Source organism: Haemorhous mexicanus, chromosome 28 (genome assembly GCF_027477595.1).
Source record: "Haemorhous mexicanus isolate bHaeMex1 chromosome 28, bHaeMex1.pri, whole genome shotgun sequence".
Lineage (NCBI taxonomy): Eukaryota > Metazoa > Chordata > Aves > Passeriformes > Fringillidae > Haemorhous > Haemorhous mexicanus.
The window spans coordinates 4446832-4473565 of record NC_082368.1 but is presented as its reverse complement, the minus strand read 5'-3'; the positions used below and the strand labels follow the sequence as shown (position 1 = coordinate 4473565).

Genomic DNA, 26734 nt, shown 5'->3' with positions numbered 1-26734 from the left:
TTATTTATTTACAATTTAATTATTTAGATAAAACCCCAATAAATTAAATGATTAAAAAAAGACAAATTAAATGATATAAATGATTAATAAAATAATAAATAAATTAATTAAATGAGAAATTAAATAAGAAATGAATAACCTCTGTCACGGCTCTGCAGGTTTTGAGATCCTGAGTGTCTCAGACCTGAAGTGGGGATAAGTCCCCCCTCTATCCCCAGAGCCAAGAGGAATTTGGGGTCCCCAGGCCTGCCGAGTACCTTAAGGCGTTGTCCCCCACTCCCAGGCAGCCGCGCAGGCTCAGCTTCCGCAGGAATCCCCCACATCTCTTGGAGATGTTCTCCACCACTCGGCCCTGGGGGACACAGCAGCCACGTGAGAGCCCCCCAGAGCTTCAGAACACTTTGCAGATTGACAACAGTTTGTTATTCAAGGGAAAACTCTGCCAAGGGGAGAAAAATGGGCACGGGCTAAGGGAGGGGAGGGAGAATTGTTCAGCGTCTGAAGATGGAGAGACAAGGAGCAATCCCCTAAAGCAAATCAGCTAAAGCACTTGGAGGAATTTCCTCGGTTTGGAGCTCCTGGACATGGGCAGAGACTCCCCAAGGGAGGTGAGAGGAGCTACACCCCAGATCCCCAAGCACAGCCAGTGGATAAACCCCAGTTTCTACTCAAAGCAGAGGTGAGCAGAACCAGCCTGTCACCGACATGTTTTATGAAAAATCCTTTCCTTAGGATTTTTCCTCCTGAGAAGCTGAGAGGCCTCAGGAACAAACTGTAAACAATGATTATCTGCTGCTGTGGAATGCAGCAGGTGGATCTGGGATTGGTCTCATCTGGGTGTTTCTAATCAATGGCCAATCCCAGTCCAGCTGTCCAGACTGTCTTGGTCACAGACAAACCTTTGTTATTCATTCCTTTGCTATTCTTAGCTACCCTTCTGATGAAATCCTTTCTTCTATTCTTTCAGTATAGTTTTTACTATAATACATATCATAAAATAATAAATCAAGCCTTCTGAAACATGGAGTCAAGATTCTCATCTCCTCCCTCATCTGGGACCCCTGTGATCACTGTCACAGCAGCCCACGAGTTCTGCCCCTGCAGGAAAATGGATTCAACCATTTGTGCTCCAGAGATCCAGAAAATGGTTTTTAATTTCAAATCTGGACCCAAAGACCCTATTACAGCCAGGATTTATCCTTCCCCTGGGACCAAAGGGCAAAACCACTGGAGAATATTTGCACCAGAAACCCAGAACCTTCCCCTGCACTTTGGCTGCCCCTCAGAGAGCAGGAGCACCCCTTGGTCCTTCCAGGACTAACTGGCATTTGGGACCTCTGTGAGATGAAGATTTCCTTCCAGAATCTCTTTTATTCATTTCATTTTATCTCTTTATTCAATTTTCAATTCTATATTCTATATTCTATTATAGCAAGCCTATAAATTCTGCTTGAATTAGAGGAGCCAAACTTGTTTCTATCAAAAATTTACATGGACTGATGGATTTAGGTTTGTTACAGCAGAGCCTGAGGATGCCCAGCAGGAACTCTGAGGTGAGCTACAACAAATGTTGTTTTCAGAAGGGAAGCCTGGGCTTAGGCAAGAACAGGGGTTTGATGTGCAGGGACATGAAAACCACCCCAAAAGCACTGAGGATTGGGAAAAGCTTGGTTTGTGTTCCCAGCCTCTCCCTCCTCCCAGGCTGAGCTGCTCAGTGCCACCTCCTGCCACTCCACACATCAGGAACCCTGAGAACTCCACTCTAAATAAATAATTCCATGGCTCTGGCATTTCTAGGGCACGTTATGAGGTGAAGGATTCATTAAGAAGACCCCAAATCCCCCATTTCATTCCCCCAGGCCACTCAGACCCTGCTGAGGTGACAGTGCCACCTCCTGCTCCTCATCCCTGACTCTCAGCTGCACAAAAGGATTATTTTAACACTTCCCTACAAAATCAGGGGTGGATTTCCCACCAGGTTGGAACCTTTACTCAGCAGCTGTTTGATGCCTCTGTCTACCACCAATTAAAGCCACACATTTCCCTCCAATGTGAAATGTTCCCAATCTCCCTCTTCCAACGTGTTTTAAAAAATCCTGATAAGAGATTTAAGCATTGGGGCTTTTCCTCATCCATTTTCCTGTTTAAGGCAATTGGAATTTTCAGCCTCCATCCCCACTGCTGCTGCAGAATCCACATCCCACAGGTTCAGCTACAATGGAGCAGCTCCAAAGCTGCATCTTTTAGGGACAATTTGGACCTTGTCCTTCCCAAATCACTTCAATTTCAATTTTTGGTATTAAAGATAGAAATATTTTAGGCCATAATTCAACAGACATTCAGTCCTCGTGGTCTGATCTGAGTGCAAGGAGCAGTAGCTTAAATTCTCTTCCATACATGCAGCAGCTTTGCCCCCAAAAAGTACCTTTTCTACTAATTTCTGTTTTCAGAACAGACAAAAACTACTTCCTTTCTATTAAAACCCTTAAGTCTTGCTAGGGATACAGAATTCTGTCCATTTTCAAAAGCTGAATGGATTGCCAAGACTTTAAAAACTCCCTCAAGCTGGAGAACTGAAATTAATCATTTCTATCTCCAGGGAAGGTAGAAAGGGTTACACTGGGAGTATTAATCCATGGTAGAGTGTAATTACATTTTAACAAGAAAAAATGGGTTTGTATGTCACTTAATTATACCTCAATATCCCTCTGGAAATCAAACAGGTCAATTCGCTGCCAGTTACTGCCATCCAGGGCCAGAACATTCCATGCCTTTATCGGGGAAAAAAATGTAAATGTGTGGTTAATATGAAAATAAGAAAAGGTCAGTGGGGACCTAGTCACAGTTTGTTCCTTTGAGAAACAACATTTTGTCCCAGGAGGGGAAGCAACCAGGAGCTCGGTGCCCTCAAAATTCAGAATTCTGAGTCCTTCAGTCAGGGAAGAGGTGCCCTGGCTGCTTCCACTCCCTTGGAGGTGCAGGTGTGAGGCAGGAATTTCACATTCCTGGCTGGAATTTCCTGCCCAGCACCTCAGAGGACACCTGGGCACAGGTGAGTCCCCCGGGAGACCCCACAGCTGCAGTGCCAAAGGGTTTGGGTTTTGTTTAAATCACCAAAATCTCCCGTGGTTCCTGCTCCAAAGGAGAGGCAGGAACTCAGAGTTGGTTGCTGTGTCCTCAGGTGAATTTAAAGTTTCAGTTACATCATCAAGGTGAACAAGGGGATCTTGTAATAACCAGGAGGCAGCACTGGGCAAGAGCCAGGGGTGAACACAGGGGGGTTTTCCATCCCAAATCCCACCTGCACCGAGCTCCTCCCCAGCACAGAGCAGCAGTTCTTGGGCAGGAGCTAGTGCAGAGTTACAACAGATGACAGAAGTGAGCATTAATTGAATTTCTGGGGTTTAAACCTCACTGCTGATGTTTAAGGTCTGGTTATGGCCAGGAGAAAAGCAGTGGGAAACGCCCCAGTGGCTGCATAATTCCATGGGCAGTGCAGGGAACGTTCCAGAACCTTCCTGCACATCCCTGCAGGAACTCCCTGTGCTGTGCCATGGAACAGGAGCTGGGACAGGCCAGGAGAACAGCCTGACATTGGCAAAGAATCCCTGGCAGCCCATTCTGCCAGCACTGCTCTGCTGGATTTCAGCTGGGAGCTCTCCTTGCACAACCTGTGTTGTTCAGTGACAACTGCAATGCCCAGACACCACACAGGGTCATTTTTTAATGCAATTAACAACGTTTAAGCACTTTTTTTAAAATTCCAATGTGCTTAGGGTAATTAAATCAGTGGTGGTTGAGGTTAGGAGCCAGGACTGATGGGTTTGTGCAGGTGTCACCCAGGCAGGAGGGGGAACACAGCTCTCCAACACCTTCCCTGGATCACCAGCCTGCCCTTGCTGTGCTGCTTCCCCTGGGAGTTACCAGACACTGGCAGGAAAAAAAACCTGAATAAATCTGGCAGCTCCAGATAACTGAACCTTCCAGTCCAGCTGGAGGAATTCTCCCAAGCAAATAATCCAAGCTGGATTAATCCAAGAACAACCCCTCACTTTATTTCCATCCAAGGAGAAAATGAACTTTTATTGACTGTGCAGCATCTCTGTGAATTAAAATTTCCACCCAAACCCACAGGATGCCATTCTGGGCTCATCCCATGTTGGGGATTTCAGCAGGGTGAGCTCCCTGTAAAAGCCAGAATGAGGGGAGAGCTCTGGGCAAAACATCAGCCCCCTCCCCTCTGTACCTGGGACACTGGAAAATGCTACTCCAGCTTGGAATTCCCCCTCACTGGTGCTATGGGAATTTTCCAGGACTGCCAGGGGACACTAAACAACCCCAGCTGAGTGGCACAAAGCTCCCTGGCCCAACCCCCTGGGTAGGGAGGATTGTCACCCAAATCCAACCCCCTGGTAAAATCCACCAGGAAAGAGGAAGGTTCTTACCCTGGAAACTTGAGCACAACGACACAGAGTGACCACATCCAGGAAAGAGAAAATTCTGGAACAGAAAGAAGAGATACCTTATAGATTTTTGACATTTAAAACAAAAGGGGACGTGTCACACAAAGCGGGGGAGGGGGGAAAAATAAAAAGGACTGGGACAGCAAAACTTCTTTGTGATTTGGCTGAAAGCTGAACTGTGAAAGGAAGTGCAGAGGCAGCAGTTCCCAAATGGAAACAAAACACGGCCATGGAGCCACTGGGAAACAGAAACCTCCCACCTTGGAGTGGGTCCTGACCCAGAGCACTGCCTGCTCACCCCCAGCGAGCCTTGCAGGAGCCTCCAGGACATGGAGCACCAGCAGGGATCTGGGCTGGCTCTGACTGCACAGGAGGGAACTGAACACTTCAACACCTTCAGCACCAGCTCCCAGAAATGGGCAGTGCCATCCCTCAGCGTGGGCAGAGCCATCCATCATTCCCAGCTCCCAGAAATGGGCAGTGCCATCCCTCAGTGTGGGCAGTGCCATCCCTCATTCCCAGCTCCTAGAAATGGTCAGTGCCATCCCTCATTCCCAGCTCCCAGAAATGGGCAGTGCCATCCCTCATTCCCAGCTCCCAGAAATGGGCAGTGCCATCCCTCAGTGTGAGCAGTGCCATCCCTCATTCCCAGCTCCCAGAAATGGGCAGTGCCATTCCTCAGTGCGGGCAGTGCCCTCCCTCATTCCCAGCTCCCAGAAATGGGCAGTGCCATCCCTCAGTGTGGCCCAGAGCCATCCATCATTCCCAGCTCCTAGAAATGGGCAGTGCCATCCCTCAGTGTGGGCAGTTCCATTCCTCACTACCAGTTTCCAGAACTGGGCAGTGCCATCCCTCATGACCATCTCTGGATCAGGGCAGTGCCATCCCTCATTCCCAGCTCCAGGATCAGGGTAGTGCCATCCCCCACTGTGGGCACTGCCATCCCTCATTCCCAGCTCTGGATCAGGACACTGCCATCCTTCATTCCCAGCTCTGGATCAGGGCAGTGCCACCCCTCAGTGTGGGCACTGCCATCCCTCATTCCCAGCTCTGGATCAGGACACTGCCATCCTTCATTCCCAGCTCCGAGAATTGGGCAGTGCCATCCCTCATTCCCAGCTCTGGATCAGGACACTGCCATCCTTCATTCCCAGCTCCGAGAATGGGGCAGTGCCATCCCTCACTACCAGCTCTGGATCAGGACATTGCCATCCCCCACTGTGGGCACTGCCATCCCTCATTCCCAGCTCTGGATCAGGGCAGTGCCATCCCTCAGTGTGGGCACTGCCATCCCTCATTCCCAGCTCTGGATCAGGACACTGCCATCCCTCATTCCCAGCTCTGGATCAGGGCAGTGCCACCCCTCAGTGTGGGCACTGCCAGCCCTCATCACCCACTCCAGACTGGTTTTGGTGCCCGGATCATTCCTGGTTCCCAGAGTGATCCCAGGGAGGATCCCAGCCCTGCTGGGAGGGAAGGCTGGGCCAGCTGGGATTGCCCAGCCCAGGGAACTGAGGGTGACCCAACTGTGGCCTGCCAGCACCTGAACTGGGACAGGAAAGATGGACAGGGGACATTTCCAAGTACCTGCAGTGCCAGGACAGGGGGGAATGGGGTTCAACTGCCACAGGGCAAGGCTGGATGGGATACTGGGAAGAAATTCCTCTCTGTGAGGGTGGGGAGGGCTGGGATGGGTTTCCCAGAGAAGCTGTGGCTGCCCCTGGATCCTTGGAAGTGTCACAGGGCTTGGAGCCAGCAGGGACAGTGGCAGGGCTGGGAGTGGATGGGCTTTAAGGTCCCTTCCAGCCCAAACCATTCCAGGATTTTGCACTTCCACAAGTGGCAGAGCCAGATGTGCTCATCCAGGAGGGACAATGACACTGTGGTCACTCCTGGGTGGCACCCTGGGCCAGGGCACACCCTGGGGACCCAGCCAACGCCCAGGACTGCTGGGCTATTATTGGGACAAAGGAATGACACAGCTGAGACTGCCAGGATTGCCCTGGGGATCACATCACACTCCCCCAGCTGGGGATGCAGGAAGCACCCAGCCCATGGAAAGCTCCCAGTCTGCACCAAGACATCAATAATGGATAAAATTCAATGGGATTTCAATGGCATTTGAGGGTTTCTGGTTATTCAAACAATGGTGTCCCAAAACAAATGAGGTCAAGTGGAGGGTGGGAGGACATCAAGGTCTCGTTCCCTTTGGGAACAATTATAAAACTGGAGTTTTTGCAAAGATAATACAAGAGTTCAACCACAATGTGCTTAGATATTTTAATTTAATATTTTCAACTTGAAGGCCACTCGAAAGAGAAGGCAAATGTTGTCAGCCACAAGCATTCTGAGAAGCAGGGATGGAAAAAGCCCTTCAGAAACATCAATATTGGGGGAAAAGGGTGTTCCTGATGGAGGGTAAATGCAGATTATTTATCAGAAGATGGATGCTAAAGGTATCCCACAGCAGCACTCAGCTAAATCAGGATGAACATTCCCTCCTGTGTTCTTGCACTTCCCATGGATACTCATGGATCCAGGAGTTAAGGAGTTAAGACCCAAGGGGGTCAAGGCACTTCTGATCTCACCATGAGACAAATCTGACAGTGATGTGCTGGGGAAAACTCTGCAGAAGTGCCCAGTGCACTTTAACGCTGTCAGGAATCCCAAATTCTGGATTTCAGAGCACTTCCATCCTCCCTGCCTGCAGACAAGGCTCCCCCTGAGCCCAAAATCATTTATTGGTGTCCAAGGGTTTATTCAGCACCATGTCCATGCACAACACCACCAGGAAAGGCTGGGAAATGAGAGAAGCTGGGGAAAATTCTTACTTTCAAATTCCTGTCGCAGGAGAAAATAAAACTTCAATTCTATGGGTCACTCACTATGGAAGTTGTCTCTATTTTCATTAAAATTCCCTATTCCATGGGAATCCCAGACTGTTAATCATCACCTCATCCCTCTCTCAGGGCTGGGAAATGTGGGATAAATTCTCCTCCACTTCCTGCTCCTCCCTTGCCAGCCTGCCCACACATCAATGGGGATTCCCCCTGGCCAAACCCTCCCCCCTCTGCCTTCCCCAGCACGGAGATCTCAGCCCTGAGCAGCTCCAGAGACTTTCCCAGTGTTCCCTCAGCATCTCCTGCACTCGTCCAAGACCCTGAGTGGATGATTCAGCACAATCAGGCTGCAAAAAGAACTTCTTCACAGCAGGCACTCCTTGGTTGTGGATTTTCATCATTTCAGAACTGGGTCCAGACCAGGAAGAGCAGCAGGCACCATGATCCCAGCTGAGAATTCCCCTGCAGCCCTGAGGATGGGATTTACCTCTCCAAGGAACACTAAAATACCCCAAACCCCACAAACAAGCAGTGACTGAGCTGCAGCAGAAGGTTGATCAGCACTAATTGAATGATTTTTCCCAATTCTGCATTAACAGGCCCAAAAGCACCATGCTGGGACATTTATTTTTCCAGCCAAACAGGATTCCTGTCCTGCTCACAGCTGCCTGGTGAGCCCTTTTACATGGGTCTTTTTATTCTTCAGAGATCTCAGTAGAGAAAAAAATCCCCAAAATTAACTTTATCATCAAACACTGATCACAGATGAAGGCAGACTGAGCTTCCCAAACAGGAATTAAATCTGGAATTGCAGCAGATTAAATCATCTCACTGCAAAGGGACTCCCTGCGTGTTTGATTTTGTCTGAACAGTTCAGCTCTGCACAATTTGGGTAAAACACTCACTTTGAGCAATTTTCAGGTTTCAACCTCTTAATCCACTCAGGGGTTTCTAGGACTCCTCACTTTCCCACTGCTGCTCTAATTAGATTAGGGCCAAGACTCTCATGAAATCCCTGCATGCTGCAGGCTCTGAGGTGAGCCAGCTTAGACCTTCAGCCTTCTAAAATTACCAACACCAATTTGTGCCAGCAAACCCCTCCACCATCCCAGTTCAATCCCAGCTTACTCCCAGTTCAGCCCTGCTCCCACGGGCTGGGCAGGGGGACAGACACCACGGCTCTGCTGCCAACTCAGAGCTCCCCATGGGCACAACTCCCAGGGATAAACCAGCGTGTGGGCATGGCAGAGCCAGGCTGGGCATGTGCTGGGCAGGGCTGGATGGGCAGAGAGGGAGTCAAAGCTGCTTAGGCCAGGAGAGAGCTGCAAACTGCCTGACCTGCCTGTGACCCAGCAGGGACAGCTGAATTCCTGCAGGCTGATCCTGCTGGGGCCAAGCAGGAGCTGTGCAGCACTGGGAGTGCCACCTCCTCCAGGAGGGCAGCACAGACCACTTCTGCCAGGGAAATTGGGGCTGGGGGGTGGCTCCCAGGCTCAGGGAAGGAAAGCACCTCTCCAACAGCAGTGGGAATGCAGGGGAAAGGGACAGGATGTCCTTCTGGGGACACAGCCACAGCTGGAGCCTACAGGGAGCGTGGATTCACCTCTGGGAGTCACTGCCCAGGGAGGAGCTGGGGCACAGGGAATTCTGCTTTTTGCTGCTTTGGCTCATTGCTGGGTGTGTGAAGGTACAGCCACCTCCAGAGGTGTCACCTCCTGGCTCTCAGCTGGAGCAGGTGCAGCAGTGGTCACCACCTGCTGGGGCTGGGGCTGCTCCATCCCTGGCAGTGCCCAAGGCCAGGCTGGACAGGGCTTGGAGCAGCCTGGGACAGTGGGAGGTGTCCCTGCCCATGGAAGGTGGAACCAGACAATCCCTAAGGTCCTTTCCAATCCAAACCATTCCAGGATTCTCTGACCTGCCCACCCTGTCTTGCTCCCTGGACATGCAGGACAATGTCCCCATTGCAGGTGGGGCAGAACAGGATTGTCACTGCAGCATCCCAGGCTCAGGACAGGGCCAGCAGGAGCACCACCCTCCTGGCCCATCCCTGGATTTTAGGGATAACAAAGGCTGCTGTTCTCCTCTTTCACATCCTCCTCCTCTATTTTGCCCAAGTGCAGCTTTCACTCCACACACAGGGGACCCCGAGGCTGTCTGAGAGTGCCCAGAGCAGGGACAGGACTTCACAGAGCAGTGCCCAAACACACCAGCCTTTGTCCTGCACACAGTGACACCCATTTACAGGAGATTCCTGCAGAAAACCCATCCAAGCTCCTCTTTCAAAGGCTGCACTGTCAATGCACAGTAATTAATTTTCACAGTATGCTAACAGTGAATTCCAGCTCTCCAAACCATTACTTATGAGCTTTAAACATTTATCAACTCCTGATTTCCCCTCGGTTCCACCAGATCCTGAACAATTCCCTGCTCTCCAGCAGGTTGGGATGACCAGGGACAGCAGGACACAACAGGCACAGACATTTCCACAGGGCAGGAGTGAGGGAACTCAGCCACACTGGGCTTGTCCTGATGAAATTCCCTGCTCCATGCAGGACCTTCCCTCCTTCCTGCCACAAACCCTTCTCCAACTGTCCAGCAGTGTTCATGGAATTCAGGGAATGGTTTGGGTTGGGAGGGACCTTAAAGCCTTTTCTACTTTCAGACTTGGCAGCTGCTGCTAGCTCCAAGTTTTCTGTTATTTCTGTTTCTAAGGCCTGCTTCAGCAGCTTTCTGGAAGTCTTCTTACTTTTACCATTTCCCACAACTTTTGTCCATCTGTTTTCATAAATTTCCTTCATTCCATAGAATTTCAGTCTGGTTTGGGTTGGACCTCAAATCCCACCCAGTGCCACCCTTGCCATGGGCAGGGACACCTCCCACTGTCCCAGGCTGCTCCAAGCCCTGTCCAGCCTGACCTTGGGCACTGCCAGGGATGGAGCAGCCCCAGCCCCAGCAGGTGGTGACCAATCCATGTCCTGGCACTGCTGCACCTGAGAGCCAGGAGGTGACACCTCTGGAGGTGGCTGTACCTTCACACACACAGCAATGAGCCAAACCTCAGCTCCTGGCTCCACTCAGGATCATTCCACTTCCATCTGTCAGAAACTTCACCCAGCTCCAAGAGAAGTTCTGCTCCTGGGAGCCCCATGCCCTCACACTTCTCCTCCCCCTGACATCCATACAAAATCCAATTTACATTCCACCACCCAACCTTTTTCTCCCTACCCCACACTCCCAGTGCCACACAGACTCCCTGCCTCACCCATCAGGGCTTCACAATCTGTCCCCAACCTACCTCTGTCTGGTCACCTCAGCACAGGGACAAAAACCCAGGTTTGTTGTATCTACTCCCATCAGAAAAAGAAAATCATCTCAGAAAATCCAGGAAGACAATTTTTTACCACTCTTTTCCTGGTTCAGGACAAGCACAGCAGCTGCCACCTGCAAATCCCTGTGCAAACTCCTCCTGTGGAGGTTGTGACTCCATCCTGCTCCTCCCACAGGTGCCCCTCACTCCCAGGTCCCAGGTTTTGGTTTCACACAGGGATCTCCACACCCATGGACAATCACTTCCCAGGCCCCAATCCCAAATATCCACCCTGGCAGCAGGGAGGGCTCTAACAGCCACACACTCTGGGGTGAGGAATAAAAGAAATGGGATCAGGTGGGAAATACCAATGGGATCAGGTGGGAAATACCTTTCCAGGGCAGCCAGTGCATTGAAAATTAAACACAGCCATCCCTTCTCCCTGCTCCTTTCATTCCAGAAGTGAGCCAGCACACTTCCCTGAGTCACACTCCCCTCCCCAGACTTCACTGTCACTGAGTGGTGACAGAACCAGTTTCTTGCAGTGTAAGAACGTTGTTGCTGTTAATAATTCAAGCTTCCCCCTGCCCCTGCTTTCCCCATTTCCAGCCCAACACCTGAGCTCAAAGCACTGAAACTCTGCTCTACTTCCAGAGCCCAAAAGGAGGGACAATCACCCCCAGAGCCCAAAAGGAGGGACAATCACCCCCCTACTCCCCTCCTGCTTCCCACAGGGCAGAATTATCCACAGAGACCTTAAAGGACTTTCAAACCCTAAAAATCCACCAGGCCTGATCTGTTTGGTGTTTGCCAACAGAGCAGAACTATCCACAGAGACCTTTAAGGACTTTCAAACCCTAAAAATCCACCAGGCCTGATCTGTTTGGTGTTTGTCAACAGGACCATCCTGCCAGGAGCTGAACATCTGGCTCCTATTGACAAGGGACAGGACAAAGTCCACTCGAGTGTAAGTGGAGCAAAGGGATTCACTTTTGCTTTCAACTCAAGCCCTCAGAGAAGCAGAATCCTGCTCTCCACATCAGCCCATCCCCACCAGGAGCATTAATGAGAGGATCCTCACTCCTCCCTCCACCAAACAGACTACCAAGCAACCCAGCATTTAAAACCCCAAAACTGAATCCCATTTAGCACAAACTGCTGCCACAGACCTTTGACCTGCCTCTGTTTGGCTCTGGCTTTATCAGTGACCTGATCCAAGCTCATGATTTGGGAGCAGAGCAGCAAAATCCTGGATGTAAATAACAACCCACCGGTGTCCAGGGAGGACTCACCGAAGCAGCAGCTCTTTGGGCAGTTTTTTGTTGATTGCAGCCTCATCGTTGTTTGAGAACATCTGCAAACACAAAAAATGGCACCATTTAGCCACAAATCAAGGGAACAAACCCTGCTTTACCTCAGGGAAGAAGTGGTTGGTTAATGGGGCTGTTTCCAGATATCTGGACCAAGAAATTCCTAACAGATAAACTTTGTGCTGCAGCTTTCCAGTTTCTAGACCACAGCTGGATGGAGCATTACATCAAAATATTTTAGACCACGGTGCAAGGATGCTCTGTAAATTGATAGATGAAATATAAACTGAGATTTGCAGCTGTTCCAGTGAAGCAAATGATAATTAGGATGTGCTTGAGAGCTGGAGAGGCTCCCTCAGCATTTCTGGGGTGCACCAAGGCACAGACACCTCGAAACTGGGAGGTTTTACAGACCAAACATCTGGCCAAGGGGCTGGAGGGGAGAGGAAGAAGGGTCCAGCAGCCCAAATATCCAAACAGAGGTGAAAGGTACAGGAGGGTTGGTTTCTGTGATGGAAAAGGTGCTCCAGAATGTTCTTCCAGCCCTCAGGAGCCCTGGGACACACAGGACTGATTTTTAAACCACCAAGGATGGCCTAAAGGGAGTTGAGATCTTTGGTGCTGCACCAGGAGGAGAGATAATGCTGGGAAAGCTCTGTGCTCTGCCAAGGCAATGAGGCCAGAGCTGGTTCCTGGATCCCTCCAAATCCAGGGACAACACCTGGTGCACCTGGATGGACTTTGGGACCAGGTAAAAGCATCTCAGACACTGTAAGAACAAGAGAAACTTCTCTTTTTCAAGGAGTCCCAAGGGAAACAGAGAGCAAAGCCTCACGAGAAGAATCTAAATAAAAACAGTTCCAAGATTTAGTATTGTCTTGCCATGGGGAAAATCCAGCCCCCCCCAAATATCCTGTACCTGAGCAAGGATCCATCACACCCCAAATATCCTGTACCTGAGCAAGGATCCATCACACCCCAAATATCCTGTACCTGAACAAGGATCCATCACATCCCAAATATCCTGTGCAAGGATCCATCACATCCCAAATATCCTGTACCTAAGCAAGGATCCATCACATCCCAAATATCCTGTACCTGAACAAGGATCCATCACATCCCAAATATCCTGTACCTGTGCAAGGATCCATCACATCCCAAATATCCTGTCCCTGTGCAAGGATTCACCACTTCCCAAATATCCTGTACCTGAGCAAGGATCCAATCCCATCACACCCCAAATATCCTGTGCAAGGATCCATCACACCCCAAATATCCTGTCCCTGAACAAGGATCCATCACATCCCAAATATCCTGTACCTGAGCATGGATCCAATCCCATCACATCCCAAATATCCTGTACCTGAGCAAGGATCCATCACATCCCAAATATCCTGTACCTGAGCATGGATCCAATCCCATCACATCCCAAATATCCTGTACCTGAGCAAGGATCCATCACACCCCAAATATCCTGTACCTGAGCACAGATCCAATCCCATCACATCCCAAATATCCTGTACCTGTGCAAGGATCCATCACATCCCAAATATCCTGTACCTGAGCATGGATCCAATCCCATCACACCCCAAATATCCTGTACCTGAGCAAGGATCCATCACACCCCAAATATCCTGTACCTGTGCAAGGATCCATCACACCCCAAACATCCTGTCCCTGTGCAAGGATCCATCACATCCCAAATATCCTGTACCTGAGCAAGGATCCAATCCCACCCCAAACATCCTGTACCTGTGCAAGGATCCAATCCCATCACACCCCAAATATCCTGTACCTGAACAAGGATCCATCACACCCCAAATATCCTGTACCTGAGCAAGGATCCATCACACCCCAAACATCCTGTACCTGAGCAAGGATCCAATCCCATCACACCCCAAATATCCTGTACCTGAGCAAGGATCCATCACATCCCAAATATCCTGTACCTGAGCACAGATCCAATCCCATCACATCCCAAACATCCTGTACCTGTGCAAGGATCCATCACATCCCAAATATCCTGTACCTGAGCATGGATCCAATCCCATCACACCCCAAATATCCTGTACCTGTGCATGGATCCATCACACCCCAAACATCCTGTACCTGAGCAAGGATCCATCACATCCCAAATATCGTGTACCTGAGCAAGGATCCATCACATCCCAAATATCCTGTACCTAAGCAAGGATCCATCACATCCCAAATATCCTGTCCCTGAGCAAGGATCCATCACATCCCAAATATCCTGTACCTGAGCAAGGATCCATCACATCCCAAATATCCTGTACCTGAGCAAGGATCCAATCCCATCACACCCCAAATATCCTGTCCCTGAGCAAGGATTCACCACTTCCCCCACAGAATGGCCCTTTAAATGCTCCTTTTGGTGATGGAGAACTGGGATTGAGGAACACCATCACCCCAGAGAACAGCAAACCCCAGGATTTCAGAGTCACAGGCTGTGCTCCCAAATCCCAGTTTCCTTTTCAATTATCCCAAGACACCAGAGCACGGTGCTGAAGTGGGAACTCTCAAACCTCCATCCCAAAATGCCAGCCAGCAGAAGTGTTGCTCCCCCACAGACCCTTTCATCACTTCCCACCAGGAATATCACAAGTCCTGAGCAGAAACCAGACTGGCAGCTCTCAGCCCAATTTGCTGCTAATTAAACTCAGCTTTTGCCATTCCCAGCTCACACAGCTCTCCCAGGGCTCTTCCCTCCCATCTCCAGGTGACTCTGGAGCCACAGTGGGTGGGGACAGACATTCCCAAGCAGCACCTGCACATCTGGGAGAGGACCAGCTAATTAAACTGATTAGCTGATTGATTAGGAGATGGAGGAAATCATGGAGGAGGAATGCAGAGGAATTATTCATGGGAAAAAGAGATGTGATTCCTTTCCCCCCAGTTACAGATCCAAAACCTTTCCCAGCACTGCCCAGACCTTGAACCAGGACTCTCCTCCCAAAAAATGGATCAGAGAAATTAAAGGAGCAATCAGAGAGCAGGAACAGACTTCCAAAAAGGAACCAGAGCAGAACAAGGGTAGGAAGGGTTAAAACAGAGATTCCAGAAGCAGCCAGGAGCCTCCTCTGCCTGATCACAGAGAACTCTGCCCACCAAACCCCTCAGAGCAAAATCTCACCTCAGTCCCAGCACAAATCCCATCCCCAGACTGCTTTCTGCAGGAGTTTCCCTTTGACCAGCAATAATCTAAAGGAATGTTTGTTTTTTGTCTTACTAAAAATAGCCCTTGGACTTAAACCGTGATGGGGCCCAGGCAAGAAGGGCTCCAGGGGAGAACCTCAGCCCTGGAATTCCCCCTCCCTGGAACCCTGGCAGCAGCCAGGATGCATCTCCAGACCTATTTTCTCCAGCTTTCCTTCAAAGCCTGAGGCTCAGATGGCAGAGGCTGGGTGAAGAAACAGAAAACAGGCTGGAATTGGGATTTTGCTAAGTCATGGCAGCACGTACAGCTAAATATACCACGGGCATGGGGACCTTCTGGCAAGTCCATACAAAAATAAAGCTCTGAAAAAATGTCAGTGGCTATTCTAGACTTCCAGACTTTCAAAATGCTTCAAGGGATAAAAACTAAATGCCCCAACTTTGCTTCTCCTAACATCTCTTTGTTGTTGTCAAAAATAAGAGATTATCCTGGACAGGACACAGAAAACCACAATTTTCTTGTATGGAAATTTTCAGTTCTGTACCAAACACAGAATCCTCCACCAAGGAGTAACTGTGCTGCTGTGTGAAGCCACATGGGATTTTTGGGAAGAAATTCCTCCTTGTGAGGGCGGGGAGGGGCTGGGATGGAATTCCCAGAGCAGCTGTGGCTGTCCCTGGATCCCTGGAAGTGTCCAAGGTCAGGCTGGACAGGGCTTGGAGCAGCCTGGGACAGTGGGAGATGTCCCTGGCATGGCAGGGGTGGCACTGAGTGGGATTTAAGGTCCAACGCAAACCAGACTGAAATTTTATGGAATTAAGGAAGTTCATGAAAACAGATGGGGAAAAGTTGTGGGAAATGGTAAAGGTAACAAGACTTGCAGAAAGCTGCAAAAGCAGCCCTTAGAAACAGAAAGAACAGAAAAAACTCAGAGCTAGCAGCAGCTGCCAAGTCTGAAAGTAGAAAAAGTTACAATGGTTCAGCAAGCAAGGACATGAAACTCCATGGAATTGAGGAAGTTTATGAAAACAGATGGACAAAAGTGACCAAAAGGCAGAGCTCTGACAGCCTCACACTCAGCACAACATGCAATTGCCCATTTCCTTTAAAAACTCTTCCTGATGCTCACTCTGAACCCAAACACTTGCAAACACAAAATTCAAAGCTCAATGGAGAAAAAGAGATGAAGATAATTCAGAGCTTTAGGGAATTAGTGGCTGCAGGGTTAGAGGAGGCACCTGGGTCAGTTGTGACAGCAAGAGACAGAATTATCCACCTTGATGTTCACTGCAGGGAAAAAGAACCTGGATCTGGAACCTCTGGAGAGCCTGGGAAGCACCAGCACAGCACAAGGACACCAAGGGAGACACAGGGGGAAGGGTCAAGGTGACACCCATTTCTACAAAACCAACCAAGAGACACCCACAGAGGTGGGCAGGAAATAAAAGCAAAAAACATTCCCAGAAGCACAAGCAATAAAGTGCTGCATGTCTCTATGTTAAAAAAAGCTGATGCCAAAGAAACAATGCAGAATTTAAAACTATCATCTATTAAATATTAGTAAATATTTTGATTTTAAACGGCTCCAACTTGTTTATTTTTGGGACAGAAACTGTGAGATGACAAACTTGTGGGTAATGGTGTGCTGAGGATGAAACTGCAGCTGCTGTGAGGCCTGGAGCTCCCTGCCCTCATGGGCCCCCTCTAACTCAGGATATTCCAGGGTTCTGTGAGCCTTGATCCACCAGGAAATGCTGGCCAGACCCTCCACAACTGCACATAACCACAGGAAATTAAGCAACTCAAACCAAGCCAGAAAACAGGCTGCAATTATTAATTATTAGAGAACAAATAATGTGCTCTGGAAACGGTGGGGAATCAACAACTGGTGGCAGAAATAAGGATTACATCCATAGCTTGAATATTTTGGAGTTTACAGCCCACCCAGACTCTATCAAGACACTTTGGAGATGAAACTTCCGAGCTCCAAAAGTCTTTTCTGTTCTGAAAGCTCTGTGTGAATTTGTTCAGAGTTTAAACCCTGACTCTGAGATGCACTGGGAGGTTTCTCCAGCTGTAAGGCTGCTGGCTCCCAGCCCAAATTCCAGGATTTCTGGTAGAATTTGTACCAATTTTATCTGTCATGGTCCACATGGAGATGAACAATCCCAGCACAGTCACTGACACAAGACAAGAGTCACAGCAAACCTCACCCACAACTCCCATCTAGTGAAAACAGCTGAGCATGAACCACAAAACAACAGGAAAAATGTGGAATTCACTCAGCATTTCCTTTGGAAAAGCTCAGTGAAGCTTTGAGACAACTTATTACAAACATGCTCAATATGTACTGACACCTTGCCTCGAGTTCTGCTCATTTGGGGAAAAAAATTCCACCGCTGTGACAAAGCTCAACTGACAGAGACATGAGAGACATCAGTTCCCTTCCCAGGACAAGATTTTGGGAAGCAGCAGCTGGAGCAGGCTGAGCTGCCTTCCTGGAGGCAAAGAAAATATTACACTGCAGAGATAAGTCACAGTGAAGTGACAGAGAAATCCAAGGGCTCCTCAGAGGACGCCATCCAAAGAATGAAGTTGTTTACATCCACGAGCAGCTCCGACCGAGGGAATTTTCCCTCCAGCCTGTACTTACACAGGGAATTTTATTTAAAAACCCATCCAGTTTAATCTGCATGAAGTCTCCAAGGAAATGGCAGGCTGCTGGATGAGGCCAGGCTGTCAGAGGCTCTGGTGTGGCCGTTGGGATGCTCTGTCAGGATCAGGAGGGATGGGAATGCGGGCGCTGCCCTCCTGCCCCGGCCACGCTCGCCCCTCTGGCTCCCAACCAGAGCTCTGCTCAGGCAAAATCCTGACTAAGCAGGACAAACAGAAATAGAGCCCAGCCAAAAAGGCTTATTAGTCCTAAAAATAGCTGGATAGGCAGGGGGCTGGATGGGCACTGTCACATCGCTGCTTGGTTGGGGAAGTTTAAATTCCTGCTGGGATGGAGGAGCTACCTGAGCTCAGCCTGCATTTAGGACACATCGAATAAAGAGCATTTTTGAGGATTTTTGAACCAGCAATGATCCAGATCAGTCAAACCCTATAGGAATGGAGCTCAGGATGAAGCTCTTCCAGCTGCACCTCCCTCAGGGAAATCCCTCAGTGCTGGATGGGCAAAGGGACGAGGCTGCGCTGCTGCCTCCAGAAAGGAAAACTCCACAGGCACAGGTGAGATACCAAAACCCCAACCCAAAATATGCTGGGATTCTGTAAAAGCACTTTGCCAGGGCCAACATTGTCACACAACTCCTGGCAGAGGGAGAAGGAAGAAGTGAATCCTGTTTGGGGCAAAAACAGCAATAAAAATTTGAGACACCAGCGCTGTCTCTCGGGTCACACAGGTGAGGCCAAAAGCCATTTTCCTGGTGGACCCCCCCCAGTCTCCCTGGGGCATGGGCCAAGCCCCAGCTGATTTTTGCTTCCAAATCTCCCCAAATCCCTCTTCCCTCCACTCAGGCCACAGCAGCAGCACAGTGGGGGTGTGAAACACAACTCCCATTTCAGCTGCCACGTGCCCATATCCCACTGAAAGGGTTCCCCTCCAGAATCTGCTGCCAGACACCAAACGGGCACATTCAGCCTCTTTTTGTTCACCTGTTTTGTTCTCCTCCCCCAGTCCCGGCTGCCAGACAGTTCTCCCCACACCAACCACCCCAAACCAGCCCTGACCCTCCCTGTGCTCAGCTGAAACCCCAATTCCAGCCCCGAGTTACCCGAGGGCCACCGGCGGCATCCGAGCGGCTCCTCCCGGGTGGCCCTGGCAGGACCTGGAGCAGCCTGGGCACAGCTCAGGGAGCAGCAGCTCTCCCTTAATCAGCTTTAATTCCCCACCAGCTGAATGAGAAAACCCCTCCCCAACGTCAGACACAGCCAGGGTGAGGGCTGGGCAGCACCAACCCCATCCCTGCTGCCAGGGCTGCTCCAAGCCCACAGGTGACACCTGAGAGGTGACACCTGAAGTGGCCCAGCACAGATTTCTGCTGGAAAATGGTGCTGCTTTGTCACACACACCTGCCAAGGTTTTAAATACAGAGCCCTGCCCATAAGAACAACATCCAGACCCAAAAAGGAAGAGTATAAATAAGACAGACTTCCTGACTTTCTCAGGACAGCCTATGGCATAGTCCCTGGCCATAAAACACCCACTACCAGCATTTATTTTTATCTTTTTAAAAGCTCATTTTAGCAGGGCAACAATTTGCTACAAATACACTTAGAATGGATTAAAAAAAAAAAAAAATCAAACCCAACAACTGAGACATGATTCAGTATTTTCAGCCTAAACCCAAGACTTACCCAGCTCTCTGAGGCTCATCACAATTCAAATAAGCTGCTTTGATAAATTATAGTTCTGTCCCTCCCCAACACCTGCAATTCTTTTATTATTACTGGTAATATTGTCATTATTACTATGATTATTATTGGTAATAAGGTGTTTTTTTCACTGCTGGCTTTGTATCCAGCTATTATGTAAGAAGATGCTGGGATCATTGGCATAAATATTGGGAAATAAAGTCAAATGATGGTGTCCTCGATAAAAGAATCCACCAGAGCATGGGGGAATTTGTCCCAAAGGAGAACTGTGGGATCAGGCAGGGATGCCCACACCCCAATAAGGGGGGGCTGGCTCCTCCTCAGGGCCGTGCAGATCCAGGTTTCACCCCGGATCAGGGAGGATAAAACCCTCCCAGGGCTGACTTTCCCAACGGTGTGACTCAAAGGAAGCTCCCAGCCAGCGAAAACAGTAATTAGTGCAGTGTCCCAGGCCCCAATTAATGATGGTGTCCCAAAGAAATGGGATGTGCCAGCTCTGAGTCCCTTCCCCGCCACGCAGGCGGCCATGGACGGGCACAGCCCCTGTCCCCAGGGCCACCTGGGATCCCCAAAATGTCCCTGGTAGGAGCTGCTCCAACCAGCAGCTTCCAGTGAAGTCACCCTGGGCTGTTCATCCCCAGAACCAGCCAGGAAATCCCTTACTGGAGTCAGACATGAAATCATGGAATGGTTTGGGTTGGGGGAACCTTAAAGTTCACCCAGTGCCACCCCTGCCATGGCAGGGACACCTCCCATTGGCCCAGGGTCCTGTCCAGCCTGGCCTTGGGCACTGCCAGGGATCCAGGGGTGGCCACAGCTGCTCTGGGAATCTGTGCCAGGGTCTCACCACCCTCCCCCCAGAGAGGAATTTCTTCCCAGTATCCAAATCTCTCCTCTAAGTTTAAAACCCTCTCCTTTTTCCTTATGATGGAAAAAGCCACGTACCCCTGGTGGGGGTGGAACTGGATGAGCTTTAAGGTGCTTCCAACCCAAAATGTGCCAGGATTCTGTAAAAGCACTTTGCCAACACTCCCATTGTCACCCAACCCCTGCCAGAGGGAGAAGGAAGTGAATCCTATTTGAGGCAAAAATAGCAATAAAAATAATTTTGGGACACCAGAGCTGCCTCTCAGGTCACCCAGGCTGAGGCCAAAAGCCATTTTCCCAGTGGACCCCCCAGTCTCCCTTTTGCACAACCAATTTTTGCTCCAAATCCCTCTTCCCTCTACTCAAGCCACAGCAGCAGCACAGTGGGGGTGTGAAACACAACTTGTGGTTTACCTCTCTGCCCATCTCATCGTTTCAACCACCACTTTGAACCAAATAAATGAACAGTTTATTATTTATTATTCACCTGCCCAAACGAAGCCCTGGTTTAAAAAGTGTTACGTGTGATGTGGCACGACACTGAAATTAAAAATAAATGAGGGTGGAGGAGTGAACAGGAATATGGAAAATCCATCAGCTTGGACACCTCCTCCCAAAATCTTTATTTTTTACAGTTTTTCCTCGTTATCTATGAGCCACATTGTTAGATACCATCAAAAAATGAACCTGTTTTAGCTGTGCAACCTCAGGTGTTCCCTGGGTTATGTCACCAACAGTTTCTCTTCCCATATAAAATCAGATTCCATGGTGTTACATCAGTTTTTGCAAGCAGAGTCAGAGCAAAGTTTTCCCTGCTCCTTGCCCTGTTTGCACAACCTCCATTCCTTGGAACAGCAAAGCCCCAGCCAGGAGCACAAGGAGCAGCCCAGGAAAGGGAGCAAGGAAAACCCCAAAAGGATCAGCCCTAAAGAGCCAAACCCCCTGAAAACACAGCAACAGCCCAGGAAAGAGAGCAGGGAAAACCCCAAAAGGATCAGCCCTAAAGAGCCAAACCCCCTGAAAACACAGCAACAGCCCAGGAAAGGGAGCAGGGAAAACCCCAAAAGGATCAGCCCTAAAGAGCCAAACCCCCTGAAAACACAGCAACGGCCCAGGAAAGAGAGCAGGGAAAACCCCAAAAGGATCAGCCCTAAAGAGCCAAACCCCCTGAAAACACAGCAACAGCCCAGGAAAGAGAGCAGGGAAAACCCCAAAAGGATCAGCCCTAAAGAGCCAAACCCCCTGAAAACACAGCAACAGCCCAGGAAAGGGAGCAGGGAAAACCCCAAAAGGATCAGCCCTAAAGAGCCAAACCCCCTGAAAACACAGCAACAGCCCAGGAAAGGGAGAAGGGAAAACCCCAAAAGGACAGCCCTAAAGAGCCAAACCCCCTGAAAACACAGCAACAGCCCAGGAAAGGGAGAAGGGAAAACCCCAAAAGGATCAGCCCTAAAGAGCCAAACCCCCTGAAAACACAGCAACAGCCCAGGAAAGGGAGAAGGGAAAACCCCAAAAGGATCAGCCCTAAAGAGCCAAACCCCCTGAAAATACAGCAACAGCCCAGGAAAGGGAGCAGGGAAAACCCCAAAAGGATCAGCCCTAAAGAGCCAAACCCCCTGAAAACACAGCAGCAGCATTTCAGAGGCAGGGATGCAGCAGATTCCAAAATGGGATTAGGGTCAGTGAGATTATTCAATTTCTGAACACAGACAGGATTAATTATTAGAAGGCAGCTCGATTTTGGAGCACTTGAAGGTTCCCATTTTGCATCCAGCTTAGCTCATGTCACTTCTCTGCAGTCAAACAAGACCTGGGAACTACAGGAGTTCAGAAAGGTCAGGATTCCCTCCCACTGAGGACCCTGAATCCAGCACAGAAATGCCACGGATTGAGCATTTCTCAGGCTGAAGGTGCTCACAAGGCTCACCACAGACTCTCATTCCTCAGAGACATCCCTGGAGTTGCCAAAATTTCACTTTTTTTTTTCTAGCAGGACAAATTGCCCCATGGAACCCACACTTCACAGCCAGGAGCAGCTCCTGCTCACTGCAGGCTTTGGGGACTCCCAAGGGAAGCTGGAAAGGATGGAGCTGTTTGTGTGCTGCTGTTTTTGAGGATGTAGAGGAGACTACACGGATGGTTCACAGAGGAAGAAAAAAATTCCCTGGAATTACTTAATCCTGACAAGGTGGCTGAGGGAAACCCAGGACAGCTCCAGGTGACATCCTAGGGCATGAGAAGATGGAAAAGAGAACTTGGGCCTTGGTGGATGAGTCCTCCCAGAGCATCAGGAGTCATTCAAAGCACCAGGAGATGCCTCCCCTCCTCTCTGCTGTTATCTGGCTGCTCTTCATCAGGCAGGAAGCTGAGAAATCCCAAATATGAGCACATAAGCATGGATTGGGAGCTGCTGGGGTATGAAACCAACACCACAGAGAATTAGGAGTCAATCTGGGTAATGTTTTCCCTTTTTGTTTGCTCTGCTGCAGTAAGTGCTGATTTTCTCTGTGGTGGCCACACCGCCTGTAAAGGGACTAATCCCAATATGTTCCATGGCATTCCCAGGAAAAAGAGAATTCCACTCTTCCTGGAATCAGAAACCCACATGCAAGTCCAATTGAAGGAGCTCTGCCCATATTTTATTCCTACAACAAGGAATTATTATTATTATTAACCCCCCCCACGACTGGATTTGTGAATTACCCAACAACAATGGCTCAGGAATCTGTTTACGTGGCTCCACTAAAGACAATAAACCAAGTGCAAACCCAACCCAGCCTCCCCCTCCACAACTCACCCGTTATTTCAAGCCTGAAACAGACACAATATATTAGTCACAGCCCCAGATCGGGCTATTTTTACCCCTAAATAACACTCCAGACTCAAAGGGGCTACTTCCCCCTGCTCAGCCTGGGGAACTGCCCTGGCAGGACCCACAGGTGAGGAGGAAGAGGAGGAGGAAGAGGAGAACTAAACACCCATTGCCTTCATGTATTCCACAGCTCTGAAGAGCAGCTCCCAGTCTCTCCAGACATTTCTGCCCAATTTTCCCCCTGTGCCATGAAATGTGAACTCTCACAGACCTTTCACCTGCACAGCACAACCATCACAAACTGGTTTCTAGGAAGCACAGAGGAATTTCCACCCATTCTGCCCCTCTGGAAAATAAATCTAAGTGTGAACACACATTTTGGAAACTCTTCTGACCAACATAACCTCAGTGGAAAATCACAGATTTAAAGGAAAACAGCTCTGAAACATTCCAGGTTATCCAGGTGAGTGGGTCAGAGACAATCCATGGGGGGAATGAAGGATTCCTTGGGTTTATAATCATGGAATGGTTTGGGATGGAAGGGACCTTCAAACTCATCCAGTGCCACCTCTGCCATGGGCAGGGACACCTCCCACTGTCCCAGATTATCCCTCTCCAACCTGGCCTTGGACACCTCCAGGGATGGGGCAGCCACAGGACAAGGCAACCAAAACAGCCAAGAAACAGGATGATGTTCAAAGGCACTCCTTGTAGCTCAAAATAATCCTTTCTATAACACACCAACTCTTCCTGTATAAATATAGGTTTTAAAAATTAATTTTAGGCCTCAAAGGCTCCTCGAGCATTTTGCTCCTTTTCCAGCTCGTCTGTTTTTTCACTATGAGAAGAAAATAACATTCCAGCAAAGAAAAAAACCCCACCCAAAACAGGCCAAACAAGGCTCTTCCCCACTCTTTTTCCCCAGTGAACTGGGTTCATCGTGTCCTGGTGCAACCCTGATGAAAACCCTCCCAAAATTGGAATGAACTCCAGCACTGCAAGGCTGAGGAAGCAAAGGATGTTGATTTCCTAGGAGACATTCCCCCCAAAATCTGTCACCAACCTGCTTTTACTCTGTATCCAGCCACTCTGCAGCAGTACAAAATTAAAAAAAAAAAAAGCTCTCAGGGGGTAAAAAAAAATAAATAAATACATCAGTGCAGGGAAGAAGAGCCCAGAACAGTAAATACAATAACCCTGGATAATGCAGGGCTCACGTGCAGGCTCCTCTCTGGAGTTCCCAGGGTGCTTTTAGTGCTACAGAACACGAATATCACAACATTTAAAGCACCTGAGCCCACCCCAATCTCACAGCTCTCACACGGATCTGATGGAGGAAGAAAACAACCCCACGTGCAGTGTGAGACCACCAGCATTTCCTGCACCTTTCTCAACCCCAGAGCTGAGGAACCAGAGCCTCTCCGGTTCACCACTAACCAGCATTTTCCCTGCACCGCCATCCCACCCCTCTCCTACAGCCACGTCTTTACCATTCCAGGCTCTTTTTTGTCCCCCACACGGGCCGGGCAGTCCGGAGAAGCAGCGAGCAGGGATTTCCATCCTCCACAGCCTCTCGCAGCGATGGGAAGTAAATCCCGCCGCTGCCCTTCCTCCCTACCCCCTCCTCCTCCTCCCACGGGAAGACAGCTGGGACAACAATGCGGCTGGAATCGCCCTGGCTCCACGCTCCGCTTTGTGCCACGGCCTTTGAATAGATCTCATTGTTTACCCTCCTCTCCTTCCGTCCTCTCCATCCCCCACCTCCCCGTAAGCAAATTTTTTTCCCCCTGGCTACTGCCCCAAAAATAAAAAAAGCGGCGTTGGGGGCTCCTTTCCCCCCTGAACGCCCCCCCAGCCCCGCTCCCCAAAGGCTGTGGTGTTTTCCAGGCGCATTTTCCCACAGCTCCTGCTCCATCATCAACTTGGCAGGCAGCTCTCGCACCCGCAGCAACACGTTGGCAGCAGCTCTGTGCCCCCCAAACCCACCCGGGATGGTGTAACAGGCGGGGGGACCCCCGAAATGGGGCGGGGGAGAAGTTTCACACCGCCCCCAAGACTCGCACCCCCCCCCAGTTCTCCCCAGCCTCATTCAGGCCAGGCCCCCCCTCGAGTTAGAAGCAGACGGAGGAACCCCCTCCTCAAAATGGATGGAGGGGGAAGAGGTTTCACACCAACGCCCCCCAAATCCGGGAGTCCAGGCCTGAGCCCCCCCCATGACAGACCCTCCCCAGCCTCGTTCACACTGAGCCCCCCACAGGACCCCCCAAAATGGGTCGGGGAGGAGTTTAAAACCAGCCCCCCAAACCCGGGGGTCACATCCCTGAGCCTCTCCTCTTTGTCCCCAAAGTCACCCCCGACCCCCAGCCCCATTCACAGACCCCCCCGCGGGAGTTCACATCCGTCAGCAGAGCATCCCCCCCAAAAATGGGGGGTGGAGGGGAGAAATATCACACCGAGCTCCCCCCAGACCCGGGGGGCACAGCCCTGAGCCCCCCGGGCCGCCTTCAATCTCCACCCCCCATCCCAGCGCCATTCACACAGACCCGCTCGTGCCTCAGGGCCGGGGTCGGGGAGGGACCCCAGGGCCCTCAGGGGGGGTCGCTCACAGCGCGGCCCGGGCCACCCCCGCGCCTCCTCCACCGGGCCAGGCCGGGCCTCCCCCCGCGGGACCGGCCGGGGCCTCACCTCAAAGCGGCTCTTAGTGACCCCGTTCATCTCCCTGCGCATGGCGGGGCCGGCGCGGGGGCGGCGGGGGGCGCGGGGCCCGGGGGGTTCGGGGGTGCCGGAGCCGCGGCCTCCGCCCGGCGCCGCCGCCGCGTCCGCTCCGGCCTCAACTTCGACCCAAAACAAAAACACTCCGCACCTGCCAGCAACGGCGGCGCTCATTGGACGGCGCGGCCGCCGCGCGCCGCGGGGAGGGGGGGGCGCCGCGGGGAGGGGGGGGGGGGACGAGGGGATCGGGGAGAGGGAGGGGAGGGAGGGGAGAGGGAGAGGGAGGGAAGGGAGAGGGAGAGGGAGGGAAGGGAGAGGGGCGAGCAGCGGGGTGGGGAATGAGGGGTTTGGGTGGAGCGAGGGGAGAGGAAGGGAGAACCCCGGGGAGAAAAGGTGGGTGCGGGAAAGAGGGGGACGAGAGCAGGGCTGGCGAAGGGAGGGGGTCCCGGAGCAGGGGGCAGAGGACCGAGGAGAGGGAGAGGTGGGGAATGGGGGGTTTGGGAGAGGAGGGCGGAAGCGGGAGCGCACCGGGGAAGAAAAGATGGGTGCGGAAAAGGGGAGCCGGGGGTATCGCGACCGGGGCTGCCTTGAGGATGGGGGTCCGGGGTTGTCCCGGGGAGGGTGAAAGGATGGGGAGGGGGACACACACGACCGAGGCTCCCCCCACCCCACCTACCCCGCAGGCCGCCGCCCCCATCGCGCCGCCGTGGGGTCCGCCCGCCCCCTGCCCCGGTGCCGGGGGTGCGGGACCCCCCCGGCCCGCAGGATCCTCCCCCCGTTGTCCGGGGGGCTGCGGGGATCGGGGGTCCCGGGAGGGGGGGGGGGGCCGTCCCCCGCCCCTCCGGTCCCTTCCGGGAGCAGCGAGTTCAAC

At 51.0% G+C, this 26734-nt stretch overlaps 1 protein-coding gene across 4 annotated transcripts in view; it reads right to left on the bottom strand.

Moving 5' to 3' along the window:
- Positions 1-26667, bottom strand: part of FBXL20 (F-box and leucine rich repeat protein 20) — a 38474-nt gene extending 11807 nt beyond the window's left edge. For 2 of the 4 annotated variants that reach the window (XR_009489575.1, XM_059868949.1), the window contains exons 1-5: positions 25837-25954; positions 11903-11964; positions 4446-4500; positions 2697-2771; positions 258-352 (exon numbers count right to left, since the gene is read on the bottom strand). Coding sequence is in view for 3 of the 4 variants with exons in the window: in XM_059868949.1 (XP_059724932.1) it covers positions 258-352; positions 2697-2771; positions 4446-4500; positions 11903-11964; positions 25837-25878 (329 nt within the window). In the remaining variant the exon portion in view is untranslated. Of the gene's footprint in view, positions 1-257; positions 353-2696; positions 2772-4445; positions 4501-11902; positions 11965-24641; positions 24661-25836; positions 25955-26539 lie in introns of those variants that run through there. The other 2 variants (XM_059868950.1, XM_059868952.1) reach the window with 2 other exon arrangements.
- Positions 26668-26734: the final 67 nt, after the last annotated feature.